Consider the following 14377-nt stretch of genomic DNA (forward strand, 5'->3'; position numbering starts at 1 on the left):
GAAAAGCCCTAACCTGAGGCACTGCCAGGCCTGCTCACAGAACAAAGGACTGAGCAAACACCAGAGGAGAGCTAGCTGGATGCAGACTAGCCTATACCCTGCTGGAGACAAGCAGGGAGGGGGTGGGCAGCCAGAGCCTGAAAGAGGCAATCACGGCCCCAGAGAGGCCTCTACCAAACTGTAAACAGATTCCATTGCTAACCAAGAGTTCTTGGGATTCTGGATGGTTAACATAGGCCAGGAGGGTCATAGTCAGAGATCAGCTCCCCAGAAGAGACACAATGGCACACCTGAGAAAGCACACCCTTTGTACACCCAGAAAACCAAGCAGCTGGCATGGGGGAAGCAATGACCTACTGCCCACCTGGGGGTGACTGCTCTCACCAAACACCTGGTCACCTGAGCTGCTCTGACTTGGGAAGGGCACAAAACGCAGGCCCAACCGAGTCTGCACCTTTGGGGAGTACTTGAGAAACTGAACCTGAGCGGCTTAGACCTGGAAAGTGCACGCAACCCAGGGCCCACCTCAGGCAGCTCCTGGGAAGAGCAATCTAGAGCCTGAGAAGTTAGACCGTGAAATCATACACCGTGAGCAGGGGCAAACCCAGTGCAGCTGAAACACTGAGAGCACTCCCCACGCACGCTAGTGATATTTGTTTGCAGTGTTCCTCCCTCCCCACAGCACGACTGAACTAGTGAACTTAAATAAGTGACGACCTTCGGCCCCTTGTTTCAGGGCAGAAATTAAACACTGAAGAGACCAGCAAACAGAAGAAGCTAAAATAAACAAAGGGAACTCCTTTGGAAGTGACAGTTGAAACAGATTAAAAACCTGTAGTTAGCACCGACTACATTGGAAGGGGCTTATAGATCTTGAGAAGTATAAGCTGGATCAAGGAACTATCTGAAACTGAACTGACCCTGCACTGTCTGCAACAGCATCAAATTCCTAGAAATATTTTTACTATTTTCATTTTTTTAATTAAAAAAAAATTAAGTCCTCTATTACTACTTTAATGGTCATTTTTATACTCTACTATTACCTTGCAAAAAAAAAAAAAGACCCTATTTTAAAAGCAAACTACATGTATATATATATATATATATATATATATATACCTATACATATATATATATTATCTTGTGACTTTTTTTAATATTGTATTTTTGAGAGTCTAACCTCTACTCTAGATTTTTAATCTTTGCTTTATGGTATTTGGTATCAATTTTGTACCTTTAAGAACCCAATCTTCAGTACCCATTTTTACCTGGGAATGTGATTACTGGCTTGATTGCTCTCTCCCCCTTTTGACTCTCCTTTTTCTCCACCAGGTTGCCTCTATCTCCTCCCTCTCCTTTTCTTCTCTACCCAACTCTGTGAATCTTTTTATGTGTTCTGGGCTGTGGAGAACACTTGGGTCACTGATTACTGGCTGGATCTGTCTCTCTCTCTTTGATTCCCCCTCTTCTCCTCCTGGTCACTTCTATCTCCATCCTCTCTCTTCTCTTCATGCAACTCTGTAAACTTCTCTTGGTGTCCCTCACTGTGGAGAAACTTTTCATCATTAACATAGATGTTTTATCATCAGTGCTGTATAGATGGAGAAGTCTTGAGGCTACTGTAAGAATAAGACTGAAATCCAGAGGCAGGAGGCTTAAGATCAAAACCTGAGAACACCAGATAACTCTTGACTCCAGGGAATGTTAATCGATAAGAGCTCATCCAAAAGCCTCCATACCTACACTGAAACCAAGCACTACCCAAGAGCAAACAAGTTCCAGAGCAAGACATACCACACAAATTCTCCAGCTACACAGAAACATAGCCCTGAGCTTCAGTATTTAGGATGGCCAAAGTCACACCAACCCATAGACATCTCAAAACTCACTATTAGACATTTCATTGCACTCCAAAGAGAAGAAATCCAGCTCCACCCACCAGAACACCAACACAAGCTTCCCTAACCAGGAAACCTTGACAAGCCTCCCATCCAACCCCACTCACAGTGAGGAACCTCCTCAATAAAGAGGAACCACAAACTGCCAGAATACAGAAAGGCCACTCCAAACACAGCAATCTAAACAAGATGAAAAGGCAGAGAAATACTCAACAGGTAAAGGAACAGGATAAATGACCACCAAACCGAAAAACAAAAGAGGAAGAGATAGGGAATCTACCTGAAAAAAATTCAGAATAATGATAGTGAAAACAATACAAAATCTTGAAAACAAAATGGAGTTACAGATAAATAGCCTGGAGATAAGGATTGAGACGATGCAAGAAATGTTTAACAAGGACCTAGAAAAATAAAAAAGAGTCACTATATAACGAATAATGCAATAAATGAGATAAAAAACACTCTGGAGGAAACTGATAGCAGAATAATGGAGGCAGAAGATAGAATAAGTGAGGTAGAAGATAGAACCATAGAAATGAATTAAACAGAGAGGAAAAAAGAAAAAAGAATAAAAAGAAATGAGGACAACCTCAGAGATTTCCGGGACAATGTTAAACACCCCAACATTCAAATGATAGGAGTCCCAGAATAAGAAGACAAAAATAAAGACCATGAGAAAATACTTGAGGAAATAATAGTTAAAAACTTCCCTAAAATGGGGAAGGAAATAGTCACCCAAGTCCAAGAAACCCAGAGAGTCTCAAACAAGATAAACCCAAGGTGAAACACCCCAAGACATATTAATCAAATTAACAAAGATCAAACACAAAGAACAAATATTAACAACTGCAAAGGAAAAACAACAAATAACACACAAGGGGATTCCCATAAGTATAACAGCTGATCTTTCAATAGAAACTCTTCAGACTAGAAGGGAATGGCAGGGCATACTTAAAGTGATAAAACAGAAAAACCTGCAACCAAGATTACTGTACCCAGCAAGGATCTCATTCAAATATGAAGGAGAAATCAAAAGCTTTACAGACAAGCAAAAGCTGAGAGAACTTAGCACCACCAGACCAGCTCTCCAACAAATGCTAAAGGATCTTAAGAGTGTATAAACTTGAACTCAAAACAACAAACTAAATGGCAATGAGTCATACTTATCAATAATTACCTTAAATATAAATGCATTGAATGCCCCAACCAAAGACAAAGACTGGGTGAATGGATACGAAATCAAGACCCCTATATATGTTATCTACTAGAGACCCACCTCAAAACAAGGGATACATACAGACTGAAAGTGAAGGGCTGGAAAAAGATATTCCATGCAAATAGAGACCAAAAGAAACCAGGAGTAGCAATACTCATATCAGAGAAAATAGACTTTAAAATTAAGGCTGTGAAAAGAGACAAAGATGGACTCTACATAATGAACAAAAGATCAATCCAAAAAGAATATATAACAATTATAAATATATATACACGCAACATTGGAGCACCACAATGTGTAAGACAAATACTAACAAGTATAAAACAGGAAATTAACAATAACACAATAGTGTGAGACTTTAATACTCCACTCACAGCTATGGATAGATCAACAAAACAGAAAATTAAAAAGGAAACACAAACTTTAAATGATACAATGGACCAGTTAGACCTAACTGATAATGTATAGGGCATTTCACTCAAAAATAATGGAATTTAATTTTTTTCAAAGTGCACACGGGACATCCTCCAGGATAGATCACATCCTAGGCCATAAATCTAGCCTTGGTAAATTTTTAAAAGTTGAAACCATTTAAAACATCTTCTCTTTTTTTTTTTTTTTTTTTTTTTTTTCACTGTATCACTACAAATTTTATTCAGAAACCCATCTTTGTTTTTTTTTGTTGTTTTTTAAAAAAAATTCCCATTATGAACTGGTTTGGTCAATCAACTACAACACTTTCTAGCAGACATACGGTAAAAATGGCATGGCTCAGAATCGCCCAGACCGTTCGCGGTCTCTCGACCGCCTCCTGTCGCGCTCCCGTCCTCCGCCGCCGCCACCTCCGCCGCCGCGCCCGCGGTCTCGAGACCGAGAGCGACGCTCTCGGGAGCGGGACCGCGATCTATGCTTCTTGCGCCGGCGCCCGTACAGCTCCCGTCGCAGCTCCCGGGAGATGGGCTTCAGGTGCATGAAGTTGCAGAAGCCGCCCCGTGTGCACTCCCCCATCTCGTACTGGCGGCAGCAGGCTTCTCTGAAGTCGGTCACAGGGGAGAGCTCGGCGTGGATCGGCTGGCCGTTAAACCAGCGGTTGTTCAAGTCAATCACAGCCTTTTCCGCATCTTCTTCACGGCGAAACTTGACATACACGTTCCCCACGAGGTGGTCTCCGAGGTTGTCACAGACATTCATCTCCTCCACCTCCCCGTACTTCTCCTCCATTTCTGTGAAAACCTCCTCAAAGAACTCATCATAATGTTCCTGCATCTCGACATCGCTCACAGCGCAGCGCAAACCGTCAGCAGACTGGGAAGAGTTTTGAGGGTTACGGTAAATGTTCAAGAGGGCAATGGTCTGGCTAAAGGTCGGTTTATTGTGCAACTGAGAGCATCTGTCTCCATGACGACATGCTCCAATTTTGAAATAAAATGAACAGTTGACTTTGTCTTTCTCGGTGCCGAAGATGGAGGCCAAGTACTCCGCCATTTCCCACCCGCCGCCGCCGCCGCCGCCGACTAAAACATCTTCTCTTATCACAATGCAGAGAGATTAGATGTCAGTTCAGTTCAGTTCAGTTCAGTCACTCAGTCGTGCCCAACTCTTTGTGACCTCATGAATCGCAGGACACCAGGCCTCCCCGTCCATCACCAACTCCCGGAGTTCACTCAGACTTGCGTCCATTGAGTCAGTGATGCCATCCAGCCATCTCATCCTCTGTCATCCCCTTTTCCTCCTGCCCCCAATCCCTCCTAGCATCAGAGTCTTTTGCAATGAGTCAACTCTTCTCATGAGGTGGCCAAAGTACTGGAGTTTCAGCTTCAGCATCATTCCTTCCAAAGAAATCCCAGGGTTGATCTCCTTCAGAATGGACTGGTTGGATCTCCTTGCAGTCCAAGGGACTCTCAAGAGTCTTCTCCAACACCACAGTTCAAAAGTATCAATTCTTCAGCGCTCAGCCTTCTTCACAGTCCAGCTCTCACATCCATACATGACTACTGGAAAAACCATAGCCTTGACTAGACAGACCTTAGTCAGCAAAGTAATGTCTGTGGTTTTGAATATACTATCTAGGCTGCTCATAACTTTTCTTCCAAGGATTAGGCATCTTTTAATTTCATGGCTGCAGTCACCATCTCCAGTGATTTTGGAGCCCCCCAAAATAAAGTTTAACACTGTTTCCACTGTTTCCCCATCTATTTCCCATGAAGTGATGGGACCAGATGCCATGATCTTCATTTTCTGAATGTTGAGCTTTAAGCCAACTTTTTCTCTATCCTCTTTTACTTTCATCAAGAGGCTTTTTAGTTCTTCTTCATTTTCTGCCAAAACGGTGGTGTCATCTCCATATCTGAGTTTATTGATGTTTCTTCCAGAAATCTTGATTCCAGCTTGTGTTTCTTCCAGTCCAGCGTTTCTCATGATGTACTCTGCATAGAAGTTAAATAAGCAGGGTGACAATATACAGCCTTGACGTATTCCTTTTCCTATTTGGAGCCAGTCTGTTGTTCCATGTCCAGTTCTAACTGTTGCCTTCTGGCCTGCATACAGATTTCTCAAGAGGCAGGTTAGGTGGTCTGCTATTCCCATCTTTTTCAGAATTTTCCACAGTTTAATGTTATCCACACAGTCAAAGGCTTTGGCATAGTCAATAAATCAGAAATAGATTTTGTTTTCTGGAAATCTCTTGCTTTTTTCCAGGATCCAGAGGATGTTGGCAATTTGATCTCTGGTTCCTCTGCCTTTTCTAAAACCAGCTTGAACATCAAGAAGTCCATGGTTCACATATTGCTGAAGCCTGTCGTGGAGAATTTTGAGCATTACTTTACTAGCGTGTGAGATGAGTGCAATGTGTGGTATTTTGAACATTCTTTAGCATTGCCTTTATTTGGGATTGGAATGAAAACTGACCTTTTCCAATCCTGTGGCCACTGCTGAGTTTTCCAAATTTGCTGGCATATTGAGTGGAGCACTTTCACAGCATCATTTTTCAGGATTTAAAATAGCTCTACCGGAATTCCATCACCTCCCCTAGCTTTGTTCGTAGTGATGCTTTCTAAGGCCCACTTGGCTTCACATTTCAGGATGTCTGGCTCTAGATGAGTGATCACACTATCGTGAATATCCGGGTCGTGAAGATCCTTTTTGTACAGTTCTTCTGTGTGTCCTTGTCATCTCTTAATATCTTCTACTTTTGTTAGGTCCATACCATTTCTGTCCTTTATTGAGCCCATCTTTGCATGAAATGTTCCCTTGGTATCTCTGATTTTCTTGAAGAGATCTCTAGTCTTTCCCATTCTGTTGTTTTCCTCTATTTGTTTGCACTGATTGCTGATGAAGGCTTTCTTATCTCTTCTTGCTATTTTTTGGAACTCTGCATTCAGTTGCTTATATCTTTCCATTTCTCCTTGGCTTTTCGCTTCTCTTCTTTTCACAGCTATTTGTAGGGCTTCCCCAGACAGCCATTTTGCTTTTTTGCATTTCTTTTCCATGGGAATGGTCTTGATCCCTGTCTCGTGTACAGTGTCAAGAACCTCATTCCATAGTTCATCAGGCACTCTATCAGATCTAGGCCCTTAAATCTATTTCTCACGTCCACGGTATAATCATAAGGGTTTTGATTTAGGGAAAAAAAAATATTAAAAATACAAACATATGGAGGCTGAAAAACACGCTGGTGAATAACAAAACACAGAAGAAATTTTTAAAAAATCAAAATATGCACAGAAGTGAATGAAATTGAAGCAAACAAACAAACCAAAACCTATGGGACACTGTAAAACCAGTGCTAAGGGGAAGGTTCATAATAATATATGCTTACCTCAAGAAACAAGAAAAAAGTCAAATAAATAACCTAACACTACACCTAAAGCAACTAGAAAAGGAAGAAATGAAGAACCCCAGGGTTGGTAGAAGAAAATAAATCTTAAAAATTAAGGCAGAAATAAATACAAAGGAAACCAATAAGATCATAGCAAAAATCAACAAAGCTAAAAGATGGTTCTTTGAGAAGATAAGTAAAATTAACAAAACATTAGCCAGACTCATCAAGAAACAAAGGGAGAAGAATTAAATCAACAAAATTAGAAGTGAAAATGGGGAAATAAAAAGAAAGAAAATGAAGAGATCACGACAGACAACACAGAAATACAAAGGGTGATAGGAGACTACTATCAGCAACTATACCAATAAAATGGACAACTTGGAAGAAATGGACAAATTCGTAGAAAAGTATAACTTTGCAAAACTAAATTAGGAAGGAACAGAAAATCTTAACAGACCCATGACAAGCATGGAAATTGAAACTTTAATGAAATATCTTCCAGGAAACAAAAGCCCAGTACCAGACAGTGTTACAGCTGAATTCTACCAAAAATGTAGAGAAGAGCTAACACCTATCTTACTCAAACTCTTTCAGAAAATTGCAGAGGAAAGTAAATTTCAAAACTCATTCTATGAGGCCACTATCACCCTAATACCAAAACCTGACAAAGATGCCACAAAAAAGAAAACTACAGGCCAATATCACTGATGAACATATATACAAAAATCCTTAACAAAATTCTAGAAAACATAATCCAACAACATATTAAAAAGATCATACTTCATGTCCAAGTGAGCTTATTGCAGGGATGCAAGGATTCTTCAATATCTGCAAAGCAATCAATGTAATATACCACATTAACATTTAAAGATAAAAAGGATATGGTTATCTCAATAGATGCAGAGAAAACCTTTGACAAAATTCAACATTCATTTATGACAAAAATCATCCATAAGCAGGAATAGAAGGAACATACCTACATAATAAAAGCTATATATGACAAACCCACAACAAACATTATCCTCAATGGTGAAAAATTGAAAGCATTTTCCCTAAAGTCAGGAACAAGACAAGGGTGACCACTCTCACCACTACTATTCAATATAGTTTGGAAGTTTTGGCCACAGCAATCAGAGCAGAAAAAGAAATAAAATTAATTCAGATTGGAAAAGAAGAAGTAAAACTTTCACTGTTTGCAGATGACATGATACTCTACATAGAAAACTCTAAAGACACCACCAGAAAACTACTCGAGATAATCAATGAATACAGTAAAGTTACAGGATACAAAATCAACACACAGAAATCCATTGCATTCCTAAACATTAACAATGAGAATCCGGTCCCATCACTTCATGGGAAATAGATGGGGAAACAGTGGAAACAGTGTCAGACTTTATTTTTGGGGGCTCCAAAATCACTACAGATGGTGACTGCAACCATGAAATTAAAAGACGCTTACTCCTTGGAAGAAAAGTTATGACCAAACTAGATAGTATATTCAAAAGCAGAGATGTTACTTTGCCGACTAAGGTCTGTCTAGTCAAGGCTATGGTTTTTCCTGTGGTCATGTATGGATGTGAGAGCTGGACTGTGAAGAAGGCTGAGCACAGAAGAATTGATACTTTTGAACTGTGGTGTTGGAGAAGACTCTTGAGAGTCCCTTGGACTGCAAGGAGATCCAACCAGTCCATTTTGAAGGAGATCAACCCTTGGGATTTCTTTGGAAGGAATGATGCTGAAGCTGAAGCTCCAGTTCTTTGGCCACCTCATGTGAAGAGTTGACTCATTGCAAAAGACTCTGATGCTGGGAGGGATTGGGGGCAGGAGGAGAAGGGGACGACCCTGAATGAGTTGGCTGGATGGCATCATGGACTCGATGGATGTGAGTCTGAGTGAACTCCGGGAGATGGTGATGGACAGGGAGGCCTGGCGTGCTGCGATTCATGGGGTCGCAAAGAGTTGGACACGACTGAGCAACTGAACTGAACTGAACTGAACAATGAATTAACAGAAAGGGAAATCAAGGAAACAATTCCATTCACCATTGTAACAAAAGAATAAAATACTCTGGAATATATCTGCCTAAAGAAACAAAACACCTATATAGTGAAAAATATCAAACACTGGTGAAAGAAATCAAAGAGAACACAAATAGAGAAATATACCGTGTTCATGGATTGGAGGAATTAATATAGTGAAAATGAGTATTATACCCAAAGTAATCTATAGATTCAATGCAATCCTTATCAAGCTACCAGCAGTATTTTTCACAGAGCTAGAACAAATAATTTTAGAATATGTATGGAAATACAAACAAATATCAAATAGCCATAGCAATCTTAAGAAAGAAGAATGGAACTGGAGGAATCAACCTGCCTGACTTTAGGATCTACTACAAAGCCACAGTCATCAAGACAGTATGGTATCGGCACAAAGACAGAAATATAGATCAGTGGAACAAAATAGAAAGCCCAGAGATTAATTCACACACCTATGGACACCTTATCTTCAACAAAGGAGGCAAGAATATAAAATGGAGAAAAGAAAATCTCTTTAACAAGTGGTGCTGGGAAAACTGGTCAACCACTTTTAGAAGAATAAAACTAGAACACTTTCTAACACCATACACAAAAATAAACTCAAAATGCTTTAAAATCTAAACATAAGACCAGAACCTGTAAAACTCCTAGAAGAAAACATAGGCAAAACACTCTCTGACATAAATCACAGCAGGGTCCTCAATGACCTACCTCCCAGAATTTTGAAAATAAAAGCAAAAATAAGCAAATGGGACCCAATTAAACTTTAAAGCTTTTTCACTACAAAGAAAACTATAAGCAAGGTGAAAAGACAGCCTTCAGAATGGGAGAAAATAATAGCAAATGAAGCAACTGACAAAGAATTAGTCTCAAAAATATACAAGCAACACCTGAAGCTCAATTCCAGAAAAATAAATGACCCAATCATAAATGGGCCAAAGACCTAAACAGACATTTCTCCAAAGAAGACATACAGATGGCTAAAAACACATGAAAAGATGCTCAACATCACTCATTATCAGAGAAATGCAAATCAACACCACAGTGAGGTAGCACCTCACGCCAGTCAGAATGGCTGCTATCCAAAAGTCTACGTGCAGTAAATGCTGGAGAAGGTGTGAAGAAAAGGGAATCCTCCTATACTCTAGGTGGGAATGCAAACTAGTAAAGCCACTATGGAGAACAGTGTGGAGATTATTAAAAAAATTGGAAATAGAACTGCCATATAAACCAGCAATCCCACTGCTGGGCATACACACCGAGGAATCCAGAATTGAAAAGAGACACGTATACCCTAATGTTCATCACAGCACTGGTTATAATAGCCAGGACATGGAAGCAACCTAGATGTCCATCAGCTGACGAATGGATAAAAAAGGTGTGGTAACATATACCCAGTGGAATATTCAGTTCAATTCAGTCACTCAGTTGCGTCCAACTCTTTGCGACACCATGAACCTCAGCACTCTAGGCCTCCCTGTCCATCACCAACTCCCAGAGTTCACCCAAACCCATGTACATCGAGTCGGTGATGCCATCCAACCATCTCATCCTCTGTCACCCCTTCTCCTCCTGCCCTCAGTCTTTCCTAGCAAAAGGGTCTTTTCAAACCAGTTAGCTCTTTGCATCAGATGGCCAAAGTATTGGAGTTTCAGCTTTAGCATCAATCCTTCTGAAGAACACCCAGGACAGATCTCCTTTAGAATGGAATGTTTGGATCTCCTTGCAGTCAAAGGGACTATCAAGAGTCTTCTCCAACACTACAGTTCAAAATCATCAATTCTTCAGTGCTCAGCTTTCTTCACAGTCCAACTCTCACATCCATACATGACCACTGGAAAAACCATAGGTTTGACGAGACAGATCTTTGTTGGCAAAGTAATGTCTCTCCTTTTCAATATGTCAAGATTGGTCATAACTTTTCTTCCAAGGAGTAAGCGTCTGTAATTTTCATGGCTGCAATCACCATGTGCAGTAATTTTTCAGCCCATAAAAATAAAGTCAGCCACTATTTCCCCATTTATTTGCCATGAAGTGATGGGACCAGATGCCATGAACTTAGTTTTCTGAATGTTGAGCTTTGGGCCAACTTTTTCACTCTCCACTTTCACTTTCATCAAGAGGCTTTTTAGTTCCCCTTCTCTTTCTGCCATAAGAGTGGTGTCATCTGTGTATCGGAGGTTATTGATATTTCTCCTTGTAATCTTGATTCCGGCTTGTGCTTCTTTCAGCCCAGCATTTCTCATGATGTACTCTGCATATTAGTTAAATAAGCAGGGTGACAATATACAGCTGTGATGTACTCCTTTTCCTATTTGGAACCAGTCTCTTCTTCCATGTCCAGTTCTAACTGTTGCTTCCTGACCTGCATACAGATTTCTCAAGAGGCAGGTTAGATGGTCTGGTATTCCCATGTCTTTCAGAATTTTCCACAGTTTATTGTGATCCACACAGTCAAGGCTTTGGCATAGTCAATAAAGCAGATATAGATATTTTTCTGGAACTCTCTTGCTTTTTCCATGATCCAGCGGATGTTGGCAATTTGATCTCTGGTTCCTCTGCCTTTTCTAAAACCAGCTTGAACATCAGGGAGTTCATGGTTCACGTATTGCTGAAGCCTGACTTGGAGAATTTGGAGCATTACTTTACTAGCATGTGAGATGAATGCAATTGTGTGAACATTTGAACAGTTTGAACAGTTTGAATATTTGAATAGTTTGAACATTCTTTGGCGTTACCTTTCTTTGGAATTGAAATGAAAACTGACCTTTTCCAGTCCTGTGACCACTATTGAGGTTTCCAAATTTGCTGGCATATTGAGTGCAACACTTTCACAGCATCATCTTTTAGGGTTTGAAATAGCTCAACTGGAATTCCATCACCTCCACTAGCTTTGTTCGTTTTGATGCTTTCTAAGGCCCACTTGACTTCACATTCCATGATGTCTGGCTCTAGGTGAGTGATCACACCATGATGATTATCTGGATCATGAAGATCTTCTGTGTACAGTCTTCTGTGTATTCTTGCCACCTCTTCTTAATATCTTCTGCTTCTGTTAGGTCCCTACAATTTCCTCCCTTTATTGTGCCCATCTTTGTATGAAATGATCCCTTGGTATCTCTAATTTTCTTGAGGATATCTCTAGTTTTTGCCATTCTATTGTTTTCCTCTATTTCTTTGCATTGATCACTGAAAAAGGCTTTCTTATCTTTGCTTGTTGTTCTTTGAAACTCTGCATCCAAATGGTTATGTCTTTCCTTTTCACCTGTGCTTTTCATTTCCCTTCTTTTCACAGCTATTTGTAAATCCTCCTCAGACAGCAATTTTGCTTTTTTTTCATTTCTTTTTTTTGTGGATGGTCTTGATTCCTGACTCCTGTACAGTGTCATGAACCTACATCCATAGTTCATCATGCACTCTGTTTATCTACTCAGCCATTAAAAAAACACATTTGAATCAGTTCTAATGAGGTGGATGAAACTAGAGCCTATTATACAGGGTGAAGTATGCCAGAAAAAAAAAAATACAGTGTACTAATTCATATATATGGAATTTAGAATTATGGTAACGATAACCCTATATGTGAGACAACAAAAGAACAGTCTTTTGGACTCTGTAGGAGAGGGCGAGGGTAGGATGATTTGGGAGAATGGCATTGAAATATGTATATTATCATATGCGAAACGAATCACCAGTCCAGTTTCGATGTATGAGACAGGGTGCTCGGGGCTGGTGCACTGAGATGACCCAGAGGGATGGGATGGGGAGGAGGATGGGGGTTGGGTTTCAGGATGGGGAACACATGTACACCCACAGCGGATTCATGTCAATGTATGGCAAAACCACTACAGTATTGTAAAGTAATTAGCTTCTAATTAAATGAATAAAGTTATGAAAAAAATAAAGTTTTCCAAGAGAGTGTCAAGAGTTGGCTTCATATCATTAGTTGAGTTTTAAAAACAGAGATATGTAGAGTTGAGATAATTTTTTAAAAAGTTATTCTGAGCAGAGGGAGAAGTATGAACAAGATGCATTAAATGATGTGCAGTGTATGACTGAAGCATAGGATACAAGTTGGAGGAGGGGGACAGAGTTGGGACAGAAGAGATATGACTGAAGAACTAGTAAGGCCCAAGTCATGCCATGCTAAAGGCCAAGACATCACCCTTGGAGCCTTGGTGGGGAGAGGCTTGAAAAAAATTTACATAGTCACATGACAATTAGCATTGACATTTAGAGAGATGACTCTGTTTGGGTTGTGATGAAATTTTGGAAGGTATTAGCCAAATGGCAGGGGGATATTTTAGGACATATTTGGAGGAATCCAGCTTTTGTAATAAAACTCTTTTTTATAATTTTTTTTCTAAAAGTTCTTCCAGGTTTCTCTCTTTTAAGATATTTGTGAGATTTTGTGTTTCCTATCTCTCATTTTATCTGAGCAAGCTGCTTTTGCAGGTGAGTAATGAACTGGAGGTATATTTTGTCTAAGCCAATGGAACTGAATGACTACATAGAGGCCCACTTCTAGCTCTTTTTACACCCAGAGTCAAAGATCCAAAAATATACCGAGGAAGAGATTTCATAAGAAGTTTTTCATTAGTAAGAATTCAGAGAAACAGCTGAGAGTAGAGCTAATATTCTGTTGGTAAAGTAAATGAGGAACAGAGAACAATTGACAAAAGAAATATCAGGAAATGTTGAGAAATGATTTGTGGCATAAGTTAGGGCAAGATAGAAGAGGAGACAGAAATGGGGTTTAGAATCCATACTTTTATTTTTGGAAATGTAAAAGTGTGCTGTGAAAGACAGGAAAAAATATTTTAAGTTCGGTTGCTCCTCTGGGAAAAGCAGAAACACTCAAGTAGAACAAATTCACCCTGCTTCCCACTTCTTTATTTGGAAAAGAAAAAAAAAAAAAATATATATATATATATATATATAGCAGAGAGGGCATTTACTTTGATTATGCTGGGTGTCTTGAAAAATTAAGGGAAGGAAAGTACAAGAAAGTAAAAGAAAACAACAATATTTGAAACAATAAGACTTTGGAGTGTGCTTAAGATATTGTCACCCTGGAAGAGGAGCATGTGGAGATCTGAGGATGAGTAACTGTTTTGGAACAGACCCATTTTGAATACAGAGCCAGAGAGACATTTTCTCTGTGGATCACACTGTGAGACTAGGATTTCCCATTTCTTTCCCCCATCATTTCCTCTACAGGTTTACATATTTTATAAAAAGTGGTTTTATAACATGCACACTGGATAGCATCTAGACCAGAAGATATACTTACTGTACAAAGAAAGCATTTGAGAGCAGAATACTCCTTATAGATATTGTAGCTATAATTCTGCCAAGTGCAATTAACCCTACTAAAAATAAACAAAAATGCAGAAGTAGG

General features: G+C 39.7%; 1 protein-coding gene across 1 annotated transcript; it reads right to left on the reverse strand.

The window, feature by feature from the left end:
• Positions 1-3746: 3746 nt before the first annotated feature.
• On the reverse strand, positions 3747-4623 carry LOC128064897 (splicing factor U2AF 35 kDa subunit-like). The gene has a single exon (XM_052657888.1). It carries the CDS (start codon positions 4597-4599, stop codon positions 3886-3888), a length of 714 nt encoding a protein of 237 aa, XP_052513848.1. The 5' UTR covers positions 4600-4623; the 3' UTR covers positions 3747-3885.
• Between the last annotated feature and the right edge of the window lie 9754 nt (positions 4624-14377).

The sequence above is a fragment of the Budorcas taxicolor genome, chromosome 19 (genome assembly GCF_023091745.1).
Source record: "Budorcas taxicolor isolate Tak-1 chromosome 19, Takin1.1, whole genome shotgun sequence".
Lineage (NCBI taxonomy): Eukaryota > Metazoa > Chordata > Mammalia > Artiodactyla > Bovidae > Budorcas > Budorcas taxicolor.

What these genes read in the sequence shown, in the direction of transcription:
- LOC128064897 (XM_052657888.1), bottom strand. Translation starts at nt 4,599, where the DNA reads ATGGCGGAGTACTTGGCCTCCATCTTCGGCACCGAGAAAGACAAAGTC.